At 39.4% G+C, this 22597-nt stretch overlaps 2 protein-coding genes across 3 annotated transcripts in view; one reads left to right on the top strand and one right to left on the bottom strand.

The window, feature by feature from the left end:
* HS2ST1 (heparan sulfate 2-O-sulfotransferase 1) overlaps window positions 1-266 on the bottom strand; it is a gene marked incomplete at both ends in the record, with an annotated part of 147259 nt that extends 146993 nt beyond the window's left edge. For both annotated transcript variants that reach the window (XM_080693003.1, XM_080693004.1), the window contains one exon: window positions 140-266. In XM_080693003.1, coding sequence (XP_080549129.1) covers window positions 140-266 — 127 coding nt within the window. The remainder of the gene's footprint in view (window positions 1-139) is intronic.
* Window positions 267-1196: 930 nt separating this feature from the next.
* The window catches only part of SELENOF (selenoprotein F), a gene marked incomplete at both ends in the record, with an annotated part of 35670 nt that continues 14269 nt past the window's right edge, over window positions 1197-22597 (top strand). Inside the window, 2 exons of the mRNA XM_080691039.1 lie at window positions 1197-1271; window positions 10084-10251. Coding sequence (XP_080547165.1) covers window positions 1197-1271; window positions 10084-10251 — 243 coding nt within the window. The remainder of the gene's footprint in view (window positions 1272-10083; window positions 10252-22597) is intronic.

Raw genomic sequence — 22597 nt, 5'->3', positions numbered from 1 at the left:
CCCCGTCCCAGCTCGCTCTCGGAGCTCCCCAGCCCCGGCGGGACCCCAGCCTAGACGCACGCCCACCGGCTCCGGGCGCAGGGCTCCGCCGGCCCGGCCCCGGCCCCGGGGCTCAGCCCGCAGGGGCTCCGCTCCTCACCTAGCTTCGACCGGGACTCCTCCAGTTTCTGGATCTGGTTCTCCAGGAAGAGCATCGCCACCGTGAGGGCCGCCACCACCGCCAGCAGCTGCAACTTGGGCGGCATCATAATCCTAAGGTGCCCCATGAAACCCGCGGCTCGGGATCAAGACATACCGCAGGGGGCGGGGAGCGGGGCCCCGGAGGCGAGGGAGACGCCGGGAGGAGCCCCCCGAGCTGGGAGAGGCGAGCCGAGCGCGACGGAGGGAACCACCGCAGCGACCCCCCTTCTCGCCTCCCCGGTCCCCCGCCCCCAGGCCCCAGCACCAGCGCCGCCGGCGCCCGCTCCCCGCCGGCTCGACGGCCGCCCCTCCGAAAGCCCGCGCAGCGAACAGCGCGAAGCGGCTGCCGAGCTCTCGATTGCCTCAGTCCCCGACCCTCGCGCCCGCCCGCTCGCTCGCCTGCCCGCCTCCCTCCCTCCCTTCCTTCCTTCCCTCCCTCCTTCCTTCGCTCGCGGCCGCGCGCTCCTCCAGCGCTGCGGCTGCGGCTGCGCCGCCCTCGGCCCCGCCCCCTCCCATCCCCCTCCGCCACCTCGCGCACGCATCTACGTACGCTGCTCGGCAACCAGAGGCTCCGCCCCCTCCTCCCGTTCACTAGTGCTCATTGGCCCAAAGAACCCCGGCGTTTCTCGGGTGTCTCGGTTTACGGTTGGGTTCCTCAGCCACAGGGCTCAACCAAGGCGGCATTCGATTGGATTGACGTGAAGAAGGAGGCAGGGCTAAAACTGGCAGAGGCGGGGCTTCGTGGCTGCTTGGCGAAATGTCGTGAATGAAAGGAAAGAATCCCGAAGTGGGGAGTTTAAGAAGGTGCCTGTTTTGAGTAACTGAAAGTAGCCGGTGACTGTTCTTATACTTGATCGCCTGTAAGTCTTCGTATGTCATTAATTAATGCTAATACCTGTAGAATAAGAGATTAGATGGCAAGGGCCTTTCGTGCCCTGTTTCCGATCAGGCTCTGGAGTGGACGTCCCTAGCCGAGGGTCCTCTGCCTAGCCGGAGATTTACGATAGACCGAAGCTATGGCGGCTGGCGCGGGCGCACGGGTTGGGCCCGCTTTTGGGCTGCGGTTGCTTTTGGCTACTGTGCTTCAAGCGGTGAGTATATCACCTCCGCGGCTGCCTCCGGGCGAGTAGGAGGGATTGCTGTACGGGAAGACCGAAGATTCCGTCGAGTTTTGAGGAGGGTGGGGGCTTCCTTATGAGAGCTGCTCCGGGAATGCGACGTGGCTTTCCAGAGGCCGTCTTTTCCTGTTGAGCACTTTTTCCCCACAACTCTAGCTAAAAACGATTCACACATCATACAGTGGGTTGAAAAAGATGTAAAGCTTGGAAGAGTGAAGTTTTTTAAAAACTGGGCAGAAATGCAAGAAGTATGACAAGGCTTCCAAGTCTTTGTTGCAAATTCCCAATTTTTTTAAGCGAGCAGTTCCTGTGTTCTTTCTCCTTTACTTCTCTCCGCGCGTGCACACTTACACACCAAGCAGTGTAATCAAGATTTTTATTTTGTTTTTGTCCATTAAAAAATACACGGGCAATTGGTCATTGACAGAAGAAAGCCTAATTTTGACGTACTTTTCTGCTTAAAAAAACAAGACATTGGTGAATTTTTCGTAAGAAGCTTTCAACCCGTGTTTTATTATGTGAACAACTATTTTAGGCACTGTTCTGGGAATTTTGGGTTTTTTTGTTGTTGCAATTTAACTCTAAGAGTATTTTCTGCTGAGGCAGCTGAAAAAGTTTTCCCTAAAAGACCTGTAAGGTTTGGACGAGTTGGAATCTTACAGTAGTCTTTTATAAACACCTCTGTTGCTGCTTTCTTTCACCACGGAGTTTTAAAGCATCCTTCTGTTTGCTTTTGCTACCTCGCCCAAAAGGTGCGCGCGCGTGCATACATATACATACACTTTTTTGGTGCGTTATATTCTCTTATAATGTAGTTCATAGAGAGAGTGACACACATGCACACAGCACTTGCTGAGTTCCCCATTTATGATACTGAGATTGACACTGGTATTTATATGTCTACATAATGTCGGTGGAAGTGTTTCCTTATTTCTCCCTCTCCACCACACCCTACCTTCCTCTAGATATCTCCCTGGCTCCACTGGGGTTTTCCCTCCATTATCTGAAGTCCTTCTTGTATCCTGATTGCTAACATCCACATATGGAAGAGAACATATGACCCTTCACTTTCTGTAACTGGCTAATCTCACTTACTATTATGTTCTCCATGTCCATCTATTTTTCTTCAAATAACATTATTTTGTTCTTTATTGCTGAGTAGAATTCCATTGTGTGTATATCCCATAATCTCATAATTCATTCATCTAGTGATTTACCTCAGTTGGTTGTATAATCTGGCTATTATGAATTGGGCTGCTATAAACATGGATATGCATATGTTACTTTAATATTCTGGTTTCAGTTCTTTTGGAAAGATCCTCAGGAGAGGTTTAGGTGGATCCATTCTCAGTTTTTTGAGGAGACTATTATATCCATAGCAACCACACTAATTTGTGATCCCATCAACAGTGTATAAGAGTTCTATTTCCCCACATCCTCACCAGTATTTAATGTTGTTTGTATTCTTGATGATTGCCTTTCTATTTGAGGTTAAATGGGATCTTAGTGAAGATTTAATTTGCATCTTCCTGATTTCTAATGATGTTGAACTTTTTTATATATTAATCACTTGTATTTCTGCCCTAATAAAATTTCTATTTAGTTCAATTGTCCATTTCTTTTTCTTTTCTTCCCTCCCCCCCCCCAACCCCCAGTACCTGGGGATGGAACCCAGGGGCATTCTACCTCCCTATTTTTTTTTTTTTTTTTTTTTTTTTTTTTTAGGTCTGGGGATGGAACCCAGAGGCATTTGACCTCCGAGCTACACCCCCTTCCCAGTTTTTTATTCTTTATTTTGAAGCAGGGTCTCACTGAGTTGCAGAGGGCCTCACTAAGTAGCTGAGGCTGTCTGCAAACCTCCATCCTCCAGTCTCAGCCTTCCAAATGCTGGGATTACAAGAGTGTGCCACCATGCCCGGCTCCCAGCCCTATTTTTTATTCTTTACTTTGAAACAGAGTCCCACTGAGTTTCAGAGGATCTCACTAAGTAGTTGAGGCTGTCTGTGAACCAAAATCCTCCTGTCTTAGCCTCCCAAATGCCGGTATTACAAGCATGCACCACCACACCTGGCCAGTTGCCCATTTCTTGATTGGGTTATTTAGAGGTACAGGTAGAAACTTCTTCAATAAGACCTCCAAATTTCAGGAAATTAAAACAAGAATTAATAAACATGGGAAACTCAAAAGTCTAAAGAGAGGGCCTACAGAATGTGAGATCTTTGCCAGCTATGCCTCTAATAGAGGACTAATATCTAGAATATACAGGGTACTTAAAACACATAACACTTAAAGTGATTTCTTTACTTCTCTAATTAACATTCCAACACAGTCATGTTATTCAGGTATTTTAGTGATTGGGAAATTACTGAAACACCCCTCCCTAAATTTTTAACTCTTTGTCATCTCTATGCTCCGGCATAGGTCATTTGAATTTACCATCTCCACCATAGAAATATAAAAAGGAATGATATTTTAAGCAGTCTTCCTCCTGTTTCACTGTCTTTTTAGTTTTCAGTTTTCAGTAACTGTAACCATCATCCGATACCTAATAGTTCAAAACAATATCTCTCAGTTCTTTGGATCAATTTCTTCTGCTTGTCTAAAAGTAAAAACAATTATCTTAAAATTTCCTCTGGCCTCATTTATGTAGTATCTTGAACTACTATAGCCACTGAAGTGAAAAGTCCAAGGGTACCACCATCATTCATAATTGGTGCTACCAACTGGGACCACTTTGTTTTCCTCCTTGTGACAGCTCATCCTCCAGAGGCTTATTTTCATTCCAATCTCAAACCAGTGCCCAAAAGAACAAAACCTTATAATGCCTCCTGAAACTTTGCCTTGGGGATCACATATCACTTCATCCATATAATACTTGTCAACATTAATCATAAGAAGTTAATCATAATCCAGATCTCAGGGATGGGGAAATAGACTCTACAAGAAAGATTGATAGTCACATTGCAAAGAAGTATGCATACCAAGATAGGAGGCATTTGTGGCCATTAAACAGTTTGCCACAGTGACCATTCACAAAATCCCAGCCAGGAAATTAGATATCATCTTTGACTCCATTTTTCTTAGTATCTCACATTATCAAATCTTACTGATTTTTACTCCATAAATATCTCTGAAATCAGTCCACTTACTGTTAATCCCTCCATCAGGCCTTGAACATGTCTCCTTAGAACTAACAGCCTCCTGGTTGGCCCTTTGAATTGCCTCAGAATTTATTTCAGATAGGCAGGGATGGCCAGCTTCCTAATTGCCCAAGCCAAAATTTGGTCCTTTTAAATTCTCTTTTCTTTCACTCTCTGAATCCAGTTGGCTGTCAAGCCCTTAAAAATCTCTAAGCCAGTTCACTTAATTCTATTTCTGCAGGTTAATTCTTAAACCATTATCTTTGCCCAGAATTACCACAAGAGCTTCATTAACAGGTTCCCAATCTCTATAGTACTTCCAGAGTGATCTTGGTACAAATTAAATCTGTCAGATTAAAACTACTCGGTGACTTCCTTTTGCTTTTAAGATAAAGTCTATTCTTAATGTTTGTCTATCCAGGCTTACCAACATTTACGACTACTGGGAGGGCAAAAAAGGTAGCCATGGACAATTAAGATCACTTGTTTAAATATATTCCCTATACTATTTCTCATCAGGCCTTTGAACATGGTATTTCTGTTACCTAAAGCTACTTACCAGCTTCACATTCTCTCCTCTCATAACAAAAGTACATCTATCTTCTATATATTCTGTAACCCTTCATATTCTGTAACCCTTCAGTTTTCAGCTGAGAAATCACTTCCTCCAAGATAGATTCTTAGGAATCTCTATCTATATGCTCCAGTGGGTGATAGTACTTGTGCTATTGGGTGCTTTTCATAGTTTGTTGTTGTTGTTGTTGTTGTTGTTGTTGTTGTTTTTAAGTAATTTATTGGTACTTATTATTATCCCACTGAGTTGACTGGAACTCTCTCGAGACCTCCCCCAAATAAGGAAGGACCAGGTCACTATTTCTGATTATTGTTTGTCCCTGGTGGTATTACATAGAGAGTAATATAATGCCTGGCATCCAAATGAAATACTTGGTAATTAATTATGGTATCCACAAGCAGAGGTCTAAAAATGTGGAAGTATGAAACCTACTTGTAAAATGTTACCAACTGTATTCCAATGAGTATCATGTAGCTTTTAGTGATCCTGACCAGAAATGTGTATGAAAATTGGGGGCAGTAATTAAAATACAGATGCTTAGACTAAAAAAATTCCTAGTGACTCTACAACTCCAGGTAGTAAGTATACACTAGATTGAAACCATTTTAGAACAGGAATCAATTTACCTGTTCTTTTGTAATATGACTCCCATAGATCAAAACATTCTAGCTTAGAATGAAGCATCAAGTAATTGGTAAGTCATCAACCATACTCATACTATTCCACTTAAATACCCTCAAAGGCAGCCATCGTATACAATCTCTCTCCCTCTCTTCCTCAAACTCTTATCTGTTGATTTCATGATGTCATATAGCTTAGTTTAAAAAAAATATTTTAAAGAAATCTATTTTCTAGTTTTAACTTCTAATAACTGACTATAAGGCAAATTTACTCTCAGTCTTAATCTTATGTTCTCTATGAAGTAAATTGTTTAGCTAGAATACAAAGCTTAACTCATATTCGGTTTCCAGAATTGGAACGTCAGATACAATTTCTTCCTTTTTTTTTTTTTTTTTTTTCTTTTGGCGGTACTGAGGATGGGACCGATGGGCATTCTACCTCTGAGCTACACCCTCAGCCATAGTTTTTAGTCTTTATTTTGAAACAGGATACACTGAGTTGCACACGACCTCACTAAGTAGTTGAGGCTGTCCACAAACTGTGATCCTCCTATTTCATCCTCCCAAAAGCTGGGATTACATTCGCGCGCCACCATGCCCAGCTCTTCCTTATGTATTCTGTCGTCATTACTATATACCAAATCACACTGATCCATGGTCTTAACTATAGATCTCAGCTTTGTGTGGTTGTGTCCCTCCATCCTTCATGATCCAATGCCAATTAGAGTGGAGCCAGAGGAAATACAGGAACAATTTTCCTTTTGTTATTATTTTTTTTATTGTTCCTCACATGTGTTTGTGGATTTAAGTTCCTCTAAGGTATAAATGGTCAGTTCCTTTATAGTATTGTGCTATCAATGTCATCAGAAAAGCTGCAGTTTTACTAAACCATGATGAAACAAACTACACAGATACTTGATCAAAAAAGTGTCCTGGACAAGTCACCCTTGTTGAACTATTTTAACATTCCTCAGGTTTATTCCTGTCTTTTCTGTAATGACTAGTGTTTTTAAGAAAATAAACAAAACCCTTGAATACAGAAAGGAACATCGAAAATTGTTGGGAAAGAGTAAGAGTTAGAAAAACTGCATTTCACAGTTGGTCCAAGGGTGGGGGGGTGACAGCGGTAAGATAAGTGATTGGCAATAGTAAGAATTAGCCGAATCTTTGACACCTGGCATATGAGCAACAAGAAGTCAGGAAATGATGCTGATGCTTTGTAAGAGCTTAATGGCCATGTTTCGGTTAGTAAGTTGCATGGGGCTCATTCTCTAGATCCATCTGTTTGCTTTTGTCTGAATTTTGAAATCTGCTCAAAATTAATTAAAAAAAAACCCTATATAGAAATCCACCCCACAAACTGACCAAAAGCTCACAGGTCCCTCCCACTTGGCTGGATTTTTTATGTTTTAAAGATTATATATATTCTGCTTTTTTACATAAATAGGGTGAAAGGTATATGCAGCAAATGATCAGCATTTTGTGTGACTCAGCAACACTGTCACTGGGCAGTGCGCAGTTTGAAAAAAGGGTAAAAGACTACAGGTGGTGGGCCAAGTCCAGCCAACTCGCTTTCTGTAAGGTTTTATTGTCACCTAGTAATACCCACACATTTTCTGTGTGCTGCCATAGCTAAATTGAATATTTATTACAGAAACCATATTGTCACCAAAGCCTAGCAGAATTGATTTCTGGCCCATTGTTTAAAGTTTGTAGGCCCTTGGTCTTGAAGATAAACTAGTTGCAATCAATCTAAAAGGTTCCTCTGTTTGAAGCTGTGATTTTTAATTTATTTTATTTATATATTTTTTTTGCGGGTCTGGAAATGAAACCCAGGGGCATCTGACCTCTGAGCTATACCCCTTGCTCTATTTTTCATTCTTTATTTTGAAACAGGGTCTCACTAAGTTGCAGAGGGCCTCACTAAATAGCTCAGGCTAAAAACCGTGATCCTCCAGTCTCAGCCTCCCAAATGCTGAGATTACAAGTGAAGCTTGATTTTGACCAATCCATTTTTCATTTATTCAACAAACATGTAGGAACTAGCACAGGAGCAGGAAAGGCAGAGAAGCAACTCTGTACTTGCCCTCAGAAGAGCTTACAGGAGTTTTGAAGAGTCCAACAATCCAAGATTGACGTAGCACATTGGTATAGGTGGTATTGTTTTACAGCTATGCACAAATTTCTCTGAAAACTACTATGGCTAAAAATGGAGATGATTCTTTCAGAAGAGACTTCCTCGAAGATCAGTATTGATTCAGTTCTTAGAAACAAGTAGGAATTAACAAAGTGAAAAAGTGATAAAAGAACCTTCCTTAGGCAAAGAAAAATGTGTGAACAGAGGTGGGTGGGGTAGAAGTTTTCTGCTTGCGAGTACTATAGGAATTTATTATAGCTAGAAGATAGGGTAGGATGGGGAGGTAATGAGAGGGAGGGCTAGCAGTGTTCACTTAAGCCTCTGTGGCAGGAAAAGATATGAGAGCTCTTTAAGGACAAAATTGTGAAAATGTGTTAAGTCCTAGGTATGGTTTCACGTGCCTGTAATCTCAGTACTTGAGAGGCTGAGACAGGAGGATCGCAGGCTCAAGAGCCTCACCAAATTGTGAGACTTTCATCAACCTAGCAGACCTTGTTTCAAAATAAAAAGAAAGGGGTGGGTTGTAGCTTGGAGGAAGAATGTCTCTTGGTTCAATTCCCAGTATGCCAGGGGGGGGGGGGGGATAGTAGAATGGGGGATTACTAACCTGAGAAATTAGGTGGTCAGGAAAGTGAGGTCATTTTACTAAGATACTGAATATATTAAAAGGTCTCTACTTAAAGGAAAATGAGAAATTTCACTGTTGGAGATTTCAAATTTGCAACATATAGGCAACATCTAAATGAGAAATCAAGTGAGGTTTTAGCTTTAAAATTTGATATTCAGCCTGGCATGGTAGCCCAAACTTGTAATTCCAGTGCTTGGGAGCCCGAGACAGGGAGATCACAGGTTAAAGGACAGTCTCAGTAAGTAATGAGACTCATCAACCTAGTGAGCTCCTGTTTCAAAATAAAAATAAAACAGGGATGAGGATATAGCTCAGAGGTAGTGCCCCTGGGATCAGTCCCCAGTATTGGGGGTGGGGAGATGATAAGGATTTGAGAGTTTTCAAGTAAATGGTATTTGAAGCCATGGGTAAAAATGTGATTGTCCATAAAAGTATGTAAGGCAAAAATAGGACCATGGGAAGCAACAGCATTTAAGAGTGCAAAAGGAGGACAAGCCTATGGAGGGCCAGCTGAGGCAGAACAGATGTGAGTGCCTTTACATTTGAAGGTTTGTGGCAAATTTAGTAGAGCGGTAGATCAGAAACCAGGCCATAGTAACAATTCCAAAATAAATTTAAAAAATGTGGTGAGAGCATTTAAAATCATAGAATTTGATTATACCATGGGATTGAGTTATCAGTGAAATGAAATCCCTGTGCATATGAAAGAAGATCAAATATGAAACACAGGTAGAGGGATTGGCTGGAGACAAGTGGAAATAATCCACATTCACTGAGAAATCAAAGGAGAATGGATGAGGGAAGAGAGCTAATATTTTTTGGAAACCTGCTTTTTTAAGTCATTCTGATTGGTTAACTTTACATAAATCATTTAACCTTTACAACAATCTGTTTTACATAGAAAATATTGTTCCTTGCTTTATCAGTGAGGAAATTAAAGCCGAAGGAGAATAGCTTGCCAAGTTCATACATCTTATAAATGGTAGAGCTAGTACCTAAAACCAAAAGTTTGATTTCTAATGTGCCCCTTCCTTCCCCCACCCTGTCATTTTTCCTACCCTTTCCCTGCCAGATATGTCTACAAATAAATTAATATTATTTCAAAGATGCATATAAACAGATGTTAAGTTCTTAAAATGAAATGAGAATTTTTTTTCTCAAAAGGAAAAATGCTTTTCAAAAACTACTAAATGATTAATAAAAGATGTCTAATCATAAAAACTAAAAAGACATGAGATTTAAAAAAAAAACTGAGAGAGATGGAAAAACCCAGAGACTTATGTAAGGTTATAAAATTTTAAAATACCTAAGATTCTCCCATTTTTCCTTTACACACATTCTGTAGTCAGTACTGGGGATTAAACCAAGGAGCATTCTATATCTGAGCTATACCCCTAGTTTTTTTTGTTTGTTTGTTTGTTTATTTTGAAACAGTCTTGCTGCGTAGCTCTGGAACTTAATAAGTTGCTGGGGCTGGCCTCAAAACTGCAGTCTTCCTGTCTCTGCTTCTCACATACTAGATTCACAGGCATGTGCCCCCACACCCCGCGAGGAATTTGCTTCCAACTGAAACATGTCAATAATTTGTCCTCATTGTATTATATTTTTAACAATCCTGTTGCCTCTTATTGGAAGTTTTATCATGTAAATATAGAACTTTGTCTTATTCCTCATTTTTATTTTCAGGTGTCTGCTTTTAGGGCAGAATTTTCATCCGAGGCATGCAGGGAGTTGGGCTTCTCTAGCAACTTGCTCTGCAGCTCCTGTGATCTTCTTGGACAGTTCAACCTGCTTCAGCTGGATCCTGACTGCAGAGGATGCTGTCAGGAAGAAGCACAATTTGAAACCAAAAAGGTGCTGTTTTTTAGTATCTCTCCTCCATTTTATGGTCTTGTTGAGATAAGGTAACACATAAATTGCTTAATCAACTTAAATAAAAAGAAGTCTCTGGCTTTTACATATTTAGTAAAACTCAGCTGATTTTTTTGCCTGGCCCTCTAGATCTAAAAACCTAGGAAGAGGTACGGTTACATACCAGGATCCCATTCCACCATGGTTGTCAGACAAAAAAGGGGAGCGGCAGCACTATGGGATGGAGCTCTCCAGTCTTTCTTAACTAATGGTCAAATGAAGGCAAAGAGTAATTAGATGCTTTTGTTCATTTCCCATTTGCAAGTTTTTTGGTTTTCTAGTGTATACTGGGGATTGAACCCATGGGCATTCTACCTCTGAGCTACACCTCCTTTAAAAAAAAAAAAAAGACTGGGCATGGTGGCTTATGCATGTAATCCCAGTACTACTTGGGAGACAAGAGGATCACACAGGTTCAAAGGCAGCCTCAGCTACTTAGTGAGGCTCTCAGCCGCTTAGTGAGACCCTATTTCCAAATAAAATAGGTCTGGGAGTGCAGCCGGGAGGTAGAAAGACCCTGGGTTCCATCCCCAGTACTACACACACACACACAAGAAAAAACCCACAGGGTTTCACTGCATATCTGAGGCTGGCCTCTAACCTGCAATCCTCTTGTCTCAGCTTCCCAGTACTGGAATTACAGGCATGAACCACTACACACAGCTTGCTATGCAAGTTTTAGGATGAAATTGTAGCAAGACACATAATACCTGCTACAATCATAGACAAATTATGCCACTAAATCTGGATAACTAATCTCATCTTCAGTATCTCAAAACTGAGGCAAGAATAGGTGATTCTTTATAATAAAATCTATGATTTGAGCCTGCTATTTAAACAAGCTAATAGGGACCTTGCTCAGTTTTTAAATCTTTTCATGAAAACCCTTAGATTTCTTTAAAATTTAAAGTACCCTGAGAAGATTATTTGTTATCCAAATAAAACTGAATTAGGGATTGTGAGTATAACGCAGTCATACACAAAGCCCTGAATTTAATCCCTAGCATCATAGAAAAAAAAGCCAAAAACAAAACAGAAAAAGCTATGAATTAGTGAGATATGTGTGTTTGGGGTAAGAAAACGTTTTAGCATCTGTCTGTTAACTTTCTTTCACTTTTACATGCTTGAACTCTGTTTGAGCTGTTAACGGTTTGTAAAGCTTTCAAACAATAATGATGTTCTTTCATGGCTAGAGAGTGAAGTTTTTTGTTTTGTTTTTTGGTGCTGGGGCTGAACCCAGGGGCATACTACCTCTGAGCTACACCCCCAGCCTTTTTTATTTTATTTTTATTTTTTATTTGGAAATAGGGTCTAATAGCTAAGGCTGACTTCAAACCTGCGATCCTCTAGTCTCAGCCTTCCACATACTGGGATTAGAGGTTGTGCCACCACACCCAGCTCACTGAGTACAATTTATAGTTCTAAAAGAAAAACAAGCAGACTAGCTGGGTTTTTTTGTTCTTGTTGTTGTTTTGTAGGTCTGGGGGTGGAACCAAGGGGCATTTGACCTCCAAGCCATAGCCCATGCCCTATGTTTTATTCTTTATTTTGAAACAGGGTCTCACTAATTGTGGAGGGCCTCACTAAGTAGCTAAGGCTGTCCGAGAACCGTGATCCTCCAGTCTCAGCCTCCCAAAAGCTGGGATTACAAGCGTGCGCCACCACGCCCAGCTCAGACTAGCTTTTAAATTACCAGTATTCAGCCCAGCGACAATTTAACACTTGATTAATACCACATGTTAATTAATTATTGAGATTAATATCTTAATATCATGAACCTAAAATTTCCAGTGTCCCAAAGACTGGCTTGCACTATTAAGTTTTTTACTTTATTAATTCATATACCAGTGGCATATTTTATAATCTAAAGAAGTCTTAAAAACTTGGATTTTAAATAGGTGTGTGTATGTAATGCTAGGGATTGTATCCAAGTACATTCCACCTCTGAGCTATACCCTCAGCCCTATTTTATTTTTTATTTAGAGAGTCTTGCTAAGTTGCTGAGAGCTTTGCTAAGGCTGGTCTCGAACATGTGACCCTCCTGTCTCAGCCTCCCAAATACTGAGATTATAAGCATGTGCCACCGTGCTCAGCTTAAACAGACTTAAGACATAAAATTTAATTTTTAGTTTAATATGATATACATACCCTCTTTTGATGAGCTATTCATATGGAAAAATTGTTAAAGGAATCTGAATCATCCTCTTATTCTTGAATACCACTACTCAACCAGTATAATTATTCACTGAGACTCCGAATTTAGAAAGATTAAATAACAAGGGCTATCTTACAATAAACAGTTCTTATTCCACAAACCCCCTTGTAGTTAAGGGTAAATTGAGAGGTTCTACTCTGCCCTTTTACCAACACAAAATATGCCTAATCTATAAACCAAGTGCATGTAAAAGCTATTTTTACTTACTACCTTTTCTCTGTACTCTTTCATAATAACTCAGTTCTGTGGTGTAATTTTAGTGAAACCAAATCTGAATCACATACTTATAAAATTATATTCCTATTCTATTTTTATTGTTTTTTGTTTTGTTTTGCAGTACTGGAGTTTGAACCCGGGGGCCTTCTACCTCTGAGCTATCCCAGTCTTACTCTTTATTTTTAGTTGCAGAGGGCCTTAAGTAGCTGAGGCCAATCTTGAACCTGTGATTCTCCTTTCTCACCCTCCCACACACTGGGATAACAGGGGAATGCCATCATACCCAGCTCAAGTGACACATTTTAATAAGGAAAATATTACAAATTTGAACTTTAAAAAAGATTGCACTTTGGAAAAAAAGTTTTGCTACAAAATTTTTTCAAGGTCATTGTTAAAAAGGAGCTTTATCGGGCTGGGATGTAGCTCAGTGGCAAAGCGCTTGCCTGGCAAGTGCACCGCCCTGGGTTCGATCCCCAGTCCAAAAAGACAAAAAAAAAAAAAAAAGACCCCCTTTTAAAAAATAAAGGAGCTTTATCTCTCTGTCTCTGCCTACCTACCCCTCCTTCCCTCCCCCCCATCCCATGTGCTGGGAATCCAACCCAGGACCCTTGCACATGCTAGGCAAGCACTCTACCACTGAAAGCTCAGTTTTCTTAGGACAAACCTATTCTAAAAATTGAAAGAGAAACATATTTTAAGGTCAATTTAGAGTAAAATGTATTACTGGTTTTCATACTCAGATGGCAGATCAGGTAAAAGCCATGAAACTTTCTGAAGCCACAAATAACAATATAGAAAGAAATAAATTAAGCTATATGTACCATGTTATGAGCCAGGCATGGTGGCGCACGCTTGTAATCCCTGCACTTGGGAAGCTGAGACAGGAGGATCGCATAGGTTTGAAGCCACCCTTGGTGGCTTAAGAGACCCTGTTTCCAAATAAAATAGGTCTGGGAGTGTAGCCTGGAGGTAGAATGTCCCTGGGTTCCATCCCCAGTAAAAAAAAAAAAAAAAAAGTACCGCCTTATGTATGACAAAAGTGCACATAAAAAAATAAGCCAGGCGTGGTGGCACACGCTTGTAATCCCAGCGCTTGGGAGGCTGAGACAGGAGGATCACGCAGGTTCAAAGCCAGCCTCAGCTACTTAGTGAGGCTCTCAGCAACTTAGAGAGACCCTGTTTCCAAATAAAGTATAAAATAGGTCTGGGAGTATAGCCCGGAGGTAGAAGGGCTTCCAGGAACCCAAGTACCACAATAAATAAATAAATAAATAAATAAATAAATAAATAAATAAATAGTATCACCTTATAAAAAGCAAGCTATTAGACTAACCACAGTTATTTCTAGTGTTCCTACTAACAGTCATATAGTGCTTATTTATATTTGTAATGTACTACCTAGTAACAGATTTCAGAAGTTTAAGAAAACTTGAGTAGAACAAAGTTTTAAAGTGACTTTTTTTCTTAAAATACGACAGAGAATAGAATTTATTTGTGTCTTGGAATATGTCGGTCTCATTGACAGTATTAGTAAAAGCCTGTCCTAAAATCACCAAATCATATACCATTATATATACTGCAGCATAGCTCAACAGTTCAAATACTTCATACTTGTTCTTTAATTTCTATTTCACTTAAAAATCTGCTTTTCAGATAATAGGAAAATAATTAAAATATTTATCTTCAGTATCATTATTATACTAAATTTGAGTAAATGGAACTAAGCATTATGTAAGTTCAAGAATACAGTTGGCTCAGCCAGGGATGGCGGCACATATTTGTAATCCTAGTGCTTGGGAGGCGGAGATGGGAGCATTGCAGGCTCCCAGCCAGCCTCAACAACTTAGGCCATCTGCAGCTTACTGAGACCATGTTTCAAAAGAAAAGAATAAAATAGGGTTGAAGGTAGCTCGAGGTAGAATGCCCCTGGGTTCCATCCCCAGTACCACCAAAAAAAAAAAAAATACAGATGAATCCTCTCTACTTTCTATTTCACTGTGGTTAAGAATTGAACTGATTTTAACCTACTTGCTTTATATGGTAGCATTATCACTCAATGTGTGCTATACTCGGCCTTGAAATTACTTGTACTCCAAGCAGGCTAGATTTAGTACGTAGGTAATATTAACACATGTACATTTATTTACAAGTATATGCCCTTCTTTTAGTAAGTTTTTGAGAGAGTTAAATGAGCAACTTCATTACTAATGAGTTAGATATAAAATACTAGACTGGCCTTGTGAAGTTCTCTTTTGCATATATAGTTAACACGATACACAACAGAATTCCATTACTGATTTATATTTAAAATTACTAAGCCTTTATAAACGCTAGCAGGGCATGGTGGCATATTCCTATAATCCCAGTACTCAGGAGGATGAGACAGGAGATTGCAGGTTCATATACAGCCTCTGCAACTTAGCAAGTTAGTGAAACTTCTTCACAGTTTAGTGAAACCCTGTTTCAAAATAAAAAAAATAAAATAGGGCTGGGAGTATAGCTCAGAGGCAGAATGCCTCTGGGTTTAATCTTTAGTACTACAAAAGAGAAAAATCTTTATCATTCAGTTTACTACAGACCATGATGGCTCCCATTTTCAGGTGCTTTTTACTTTTTTTTTTTTTTTTTTTTTTTTTGTGGTACTGGGGTTCCTGGAAGCCCTTCTACCTCCAGGCTACACTCCCAGACCTATTTTTATGTTTTTATTTGGAAACAGGGTCTCTTACGCCAGCGCGGCTGGCTTCGAACCTGCGCGATCCTCCTGTCTCCGCCTCCCAAGCGCAGGGATTACAAGCGTGCACCACCATTTCTGGCCTTTAGGTGCTTTTTAAAGAATATACCTACTTTGGCTTTATTTAAGACCCAAACAAACAAGCTTTTAAATAGGCAGTACATAATTTTTCTTCATTTCAATAAAGTCAAAATATTTGTTTTCAGTTTACATGGAAATGTTCTAGCCAGTTTCAAAGCAATTCAGAAGTCAGCTTAAATACCATTATTCAAGAGAGCGGCAACTTCTAAGCTTTAACCTGTCAGAAACAATACTATGCTACTGCTCTGTAAAACACAGAAGGATGAAATGGAGGTTAAGCTAACTGTGCATGAAATTGTAGTCACTAAAGACATTTCACAGTTGCTTAAAATAGCTCCAGCTTTGTGCTGTCTACGGCATCAATACCTGAACTGATTTCTTCAAAGGTAATAAAAACATAAATATCTCTAACACACTATTCACAAAGAAGGGTTTTTAATGAGAAATTGTGTCGACAGTTTAAATTCTGTGTCAGCATCACAGACACTTGAGTGGCTACAGCACTAAATGATGGTGCTGGGTTCGCTCTCTAGTGAGGGCCTCAGGCACCCACTGTGTTGTCCCCAGCCCTTGAGTGAGTTGGGTAACACAGCTTGCAGCTGGCCTTGGTGGTATGTGCCCCTCATCTCAGCTGCGCAAGGTGCTGAAGCAGGGACGTCACAAGTGCAAGGCCAGCTTCTGCAGTGTAGCAGCATCCTGTCTCAGAATAAAAATAAAAGGAGCTAGGGATGTAGCTCACTGATAGAGTGCTTGCATGCACAAAGCCCTCATATCCCCAAAAAATAAATAATAATAATAGGTAAGTAACAGAATTCGCAAGGCAGACAGATCTTGTCTAAGGCGATACAGCCTAAGTGGCTGTAAATATCATGCATTTGTATGACAAAGTTTTAAGGATATTTAAACTGAAAGTATTTGTCTCTAATATGAAAGTATAAATGTAATCTTTAGGTATTTACAAATTAGAATTAACTCCTGAGTGTAGCAAAACATGTCACATTTGCAGAATGTAATGTTCAAAAAGAAACCCTGAAAATAATTCAGGTTGCCTTACATCTACATTTCCTAGACATATCTACCTCAGAATCAAAGTAAATTTTCCAGCTGGGTATGGTGGCACACACTTGTAATCCCAGTACTTGGGAGACCCAGATAGGAGGATTGCAGGTTCAAAGCCAGCCTTGGCAACTTAGTGAGGCTCTCACCAACCTACTGAGACCCTGTTTCAAAATAAGAAATAAAGTTGGGCTGGAGGGTGTAGTTCTCAGACTGCCTCTGGGTTCAATCCCCAATACCACAAAAAAATAAATTTCCCACTTAAATGCTAAATATTCTTTTCTTGGGATAGGCTCTAAGAATGTCAGAATAAGCCCAAAATCACTGTCCTCCTAGAATAGAAGAAATAGAAGAAGGAAATCAGACTGCCAGAAGACAGTTGAGGAATGTTCCATGCTTATTGGATTATAACATAGTATCTAACATTAGGAAGGTACTGAGAGAATTGTAAATAAGCTGGATGTGGTGGCACAAGCCTCTGAATCCCAGTGGCTCCCAAAGCTAAAGCAGGAGAATTGCAAGTTCAAGGCCAGCCTGGACAACTTAGTAAGACCCTGTATCAAACTAAAATATCAGAAGGGCTGAAGATGTAGTTCAGTGCTAGGACACCCCTGGGTTCCAATCCCAATGCCACAAAAGGAAAAAAAGAATTAAATATAAAACAAACAAAAGTTAGAGAAAGATACAGATCTCTTACAGTTGATGTATCTCAGCCCAGTGTAGGTGCATATCTATAGTCCCAGCTGTTTAGGAGGCTGAGACAGGAATGATCACTTCACTTCAATCCAGTTTCAGACCAGCCTGGGCAGTATAGTGAGGTCCTGTCCAAAGAAAAGAAGTTGATATATCATGGACTGTAGATATAACTGTATTAATCATTGTGGAAAGAACCAAACTACAGTTTAATCCATTATGCTCCATCACAGTGTGTATAGAACACCTATAAACAACTATTAAATTGCTCGATTTAAGTTTTTATAGATGTGTGTGTGTGTGTGCGTGTGTGTTGAAACATAATTGATTAAAAGTTATTTTGTTGAAAGTGGGAGACAGATTTTTTTATACCCTTATGACTTCTTTACTATTTCCAGATGCATTCGTTTTTTAAAAAAATTCGGTGAGATGAGTGCGGTAAACATAATAGACATATATGTGAGCTATTTAGTGTGTTATTTTCAGATATTTCTAACCGTTCTTAAAAATGATGGTAATCGTCCCTTTCTATGGCAAACAGTAGTGGTTAGTATAGGAATGATAAAACTCTAACAACTGAGAAGCAGCTTTTGCTGCCAAATGAATGGTAAACTGTATTTTCTCTGGATATTAGTTTTTCAAATTAACAACAATTTAGGTTTTATTTTTAAAATATTTAGGAGCAAAACCTTGCATTTTTCCTGACTAAATAGAAAATAGTTTGCCATTTTCTAAAATATTTTCATTTAATACCAAGAGTTTAGTTAGTTTCACGGAAAAACTACTTACTATGATCTTCAAGCTTAGAGTTATTTTTACCAGTTCTTTGGAGATTTGAACCTCAGGAAATAGAGTGGTCATGTTCTCATTTTCTCAAGTTATTTCCTTTTATTGTTTGATATTTCCTAAGTATCAGTAGAATTGATTATATTAAGTGGTGGTTCTGATCATTTATACTTGTAACTGAAGCTTGTTTGTGGGAGAGGGAGTAGGATGTGGTGGGTAGGTGTGCTTATCAGTGTCAAATTGGTTTCCAAATGAAAGTCTCATAATGTCTTACCTCGTTGTGGGTATATATACAAATCCTACTCATCACACTATTAAAAGAAACCTGATTCTTTTTCCCTTAGGTGTATATTTAAAATAATCTGAGCTAGAATACAGTGATGTCAAAGAAATTTTACTTTTGTGCATTTAACTGACCATTTTAGTTGAATATTGATTTTCTCTATATAGAAAAATTTCCTCAGCATAATCTTACCTTTTCCTCTTTTGGGGGCAGAGGGAGTTGCACCCAGGAGCATTCTACCTCCCAGCTACATCCCCAACCCCTATATTTTTTATTTTGAAAAAGAGTTTTTGCTAAGTGGCTGAGACTGGCCTCAAAATTACAGTCCTCCTGTCTTAGCCTCCCAAGTGCTGGAATTACAGGTGTGAACCACTGAAACAGATTACTCTTATATTTGATAGAATCTAATTTAAATTAAGGTAAATGTTACCTTTTGTGTTTTAATAACTTTTCTCCTCACAAAGGAGAAACAAAGAGTAATATATATATAATTTTTTTTTTTTAATAGTACAGCAGAAGCCAGGTACTGTGGCATATGCCCGTAATACCAGTACTGGAAAGCCTAACACAGGAGATCACAAATTTGAGACCAGCCTCTACAGTTTAACAAGACCTTATCTCAAAATAAAAAATAACCAGTCATAGTGGTTCATGCCTGTAATCCCAGTACTTGAGAGGCTGAGCCTGGAGGATCACAGGTTCAAAGACAGCTCCAACAAAACACACACATACACACACACACACACACACACACACACACACACACACACACACACCACGGCTAAGGATATAGTAGTGTAGTTATATATAACTCAGTGATAAAGCACTCCTTGGTTCAATACTGAGTACATCCCCCCTCAAAATAATAATAGAATAAGTTTTAAATTTCTTGAGTTTCCTAAATCATAAAGTCATTGTTTTAGATCTTCTGAGAATTCATTAGGAAACACCCAAAAATTAGTTTACCTCCAGGGTATAGTATTGGAGAAGTGTATTTGATAGCTTTTATTGCTGAGATTACAAATAAATTTTTATTCCTAATCCTCAATCTACACATATATCAGGAAATAGGAGAATTAAACAAGTTTAAAACAGATCACACACACACACACACACAAAAAAAAAAAAAAAAAAAACAGATCACTAGGCAGGGTTTAGGTAAAAAAAAATTCCTCCAAGTATTAGCCAAACTTTGCTAAAAATAATTAATTTCTGTGCAGCATTTTTTTTTTTACTATATGAAAGGAATAAAGTTGATTTTAAGAAGTCAGACTGAGATGGGCTCAGTGGAACACGCTTGTAATCCTAGTACCTGGTAAGCTGGGACAGGAGGATAGCAGATTTGAGTTCATCCTCAGTAATTTAGCAAGCCCCTTTTTCAAAATAAAAAGTAAAAGAGGACTGGGCATATAGCTTAGAGATATGATACCCGTGTATTTAATTCCCATTACCACAAAAAGAAAGAAATTACACTATATACAAGAAATATTTGGAAAAGTGTATGTATTTGAGTATAGTATAATTTCTTATGTATTTGAGTATATCATTTTTTAATTGGGACCTTAAAATGTTCAGCTTTCTTCATATTATATGCTAGTTCTATTATTAAATTCTGTCATTTTATCTAAGGGCATGCCTTCACTAGACCTATAGAAAATACAGTTACTCCTCAGATTTGAATTCTTTCTCAGCAGTTAAAATTTTTGCTTTTATTCATTTAATACCATTTTATTCATATTACTACTAATACATGCATAATTATATGAAACTAACACTGTGCTTTAAATATTTTTAATGTGAAGTATACAGAATTGTTTAAAGTATGTAAATATAGTTTACATGGTAATTATAAGACAAATACCCATCTAACTATCACTTGGGTCAGAAAAGTAGAAGTACTTAAACCTACTTTCTTTTGCCCCTCTCCAATAAAAGGTTAATTAACTTGCTCCTTACTCTGATAACATGTACATTCTTTTCTAAGTAGTTTTTTATTTGTTTGTTTGGAAGGGTTTTTTGGTGTACTAGGGATTGAATCCAGGAGTGTTCTACCACATTACTACTATTATTATTATTATTATTATTATTATTATTATTTCAAAACGTGATCTCGCTGATTTACAGTACATTGGCCTATATAACCCTTGATCCTCCTCTCTCAGCCTCCCAAGTATTGAGATTACAGGTGTGTTGACACCACAGTGGCTTTCAAAGTATTTTAAATAAACACACGTTCAGCATGTAATGATTTCTTTTTTTATTTTTTCAATTAAGTATGTGCTATTTTATGCCTTTGTGTGTGTGTGTGTGTGTGTGTGTGTGCGCGCGCGCACCATGCCCAGATATTTTGTAATTTTTAGGAGTAAAATCCAGCTGGTATTGTGCCAGCCATCTGTAACCCCAGCTACTCCGGAGGCAGAGACGGTAGTTGCCTCAATATAAAAAATAAAAAGTTGGGCATGGTGGCGCACACTTATAATCCCAGTACTTGGGAGGCTGAAACAGAAGAATCAAAAGTTCACTGCCAGCCTCGACTACTTAGTGAGGTCCTCCGCAACTTAGTGAGACCCTATTTCAAAATGAAGTATAAAAAATAGGGCTGGGAGTGTGTAGCTTGGAAGTAGGATGCCCCTGAGTTCAATCCCCAATACCACAAAAAAGTAAAAATAAAGGCTGGAGATGCAGCTCAGCGATAGAGCACTTCAAAGTTTAATCCAGACTCACACACACACACGCATACACACACACACACACACACACACACACACACACACACTAAAATTCATGTTTAGCTTTTGAACCTCCATAAAGAACAAGCCTAAACACTAAGAGGGAATGAAATGAATGTGTTGTTCTTTACATTGCTGACCTTTGCTTAGGGTCATAGCATTCCCAAGTATATTTCTGCCTATAAAAAGAATGGGCCGGGGCCGGGGGTGGAGGAGGAATGGGCAGGCTTTACAGCTACAAAGAAATTCATGTTTACCATTGAATCCATTTCAGCTGAATTCACTGCAATAAAATATTTGCATTTGCGTTTTTATAACAAGCTTTTACTCTAAAAAGAATGTGTAAGTTCTATAGCTAGAAAAGCAATGTTTACCATTCAAATTCATTTCAGCTGAATTTCATTAAAGAGAAATATTTGCATTTGAGTCCTTTATAATGAGGTTTTACTGTTTTCCCATAATATCTTTACATAGTATTTCCTATAATTACATTTTTAAGTGTTGGGCTTCTACTTAATTTAAAACCATTGATCACATAATATTAAAAGCAACTCAGAATTTTTCTCATTAAGTATCTTATCTCAGAGAGGTAGATATATACCTATGTTCAATTTGTCACCTTAAAAAAAACTCTAGGAAATCTTTAAGATTTTTATGAAGCCCTTCCTAAGACATCTTATTAAAGTTCATTGTCAGCTCTCCTTATCCCCTTCAATCTTTTTGGCTAGGTATAAGAATACTCAAATAGGACATTCCCCCCTTATCCCTAGGGGATATATTCAAAGACTCTCAGGAGAACAATTATTACAATGTGCTGGCATATCTGAACTGTCTGCATCACACTCTTGCACTTTGGAACCATTATTAAATAAAGAGACGTCACATCACTGGCAGACTGAATCTCTTCTGTCCATAACTAGGAGATGCTATGCATGTCCATGTTATCTCCTCCCTTGTGAGATCGAGCCATAGTGTCCACTTGTGAAGAGTTCCCTCTGTCCTGGGCAAGACAAGGAGACCAGGGCACAAACAGCTGCTGGGCACATCGGCGAGGACCGGCAACTCTGCCCCTCTACTTGCTGCTGCTTCTGGGAACTTGGTGCCAGTACTGAAGGGCTTCCAGCAAACAGGGACCCCTTCCCCAGCACCCCTGCCCACCCTGCCAGGGAGAGTGGAAAAAGCCAGTGGGGGATAGCAGGGCAGTAGCAAAGATAGAGGCCTCAAAAAGTATAAAATCTTAAACTGTTGCAGATCCCAACCCTCTGCTAGACTAATGAATGAAGAGTAATATTTTTCAAGCAAGAAGTGCCTGGCTTGGTTTTAGGAGTAAGCAGGTCCTCATGAAATTGTAGGGCCAGAAGCATTGGAAGAATTTTATAAAGACATTGGTCCTGAACCTGAAAATGTGTGACTGCACAGAAAGTTACAGAACAAATTTGACTTTTTTGTACTTACAGCTGAAAGATATTTCATCATTTACGAATATATACAGATATGCC

This window comes from Muscardinus avellanarius (assembly GCF_963383645.1).
Source record: "Muscardinus avellanarius genome assembly, chromosome: 3".
Classification (NCBI taxonomy): Eukaryota; Metazoa; Chordata; class Mammalia; order Rodentia; family Gliridae; genus Muscardinus; species Muscardinus avellanarius.
Note: the sequence above shows the minus strand (reverse complement) of the source record. Positions and strands in the feature narration are given on the sequence as shown.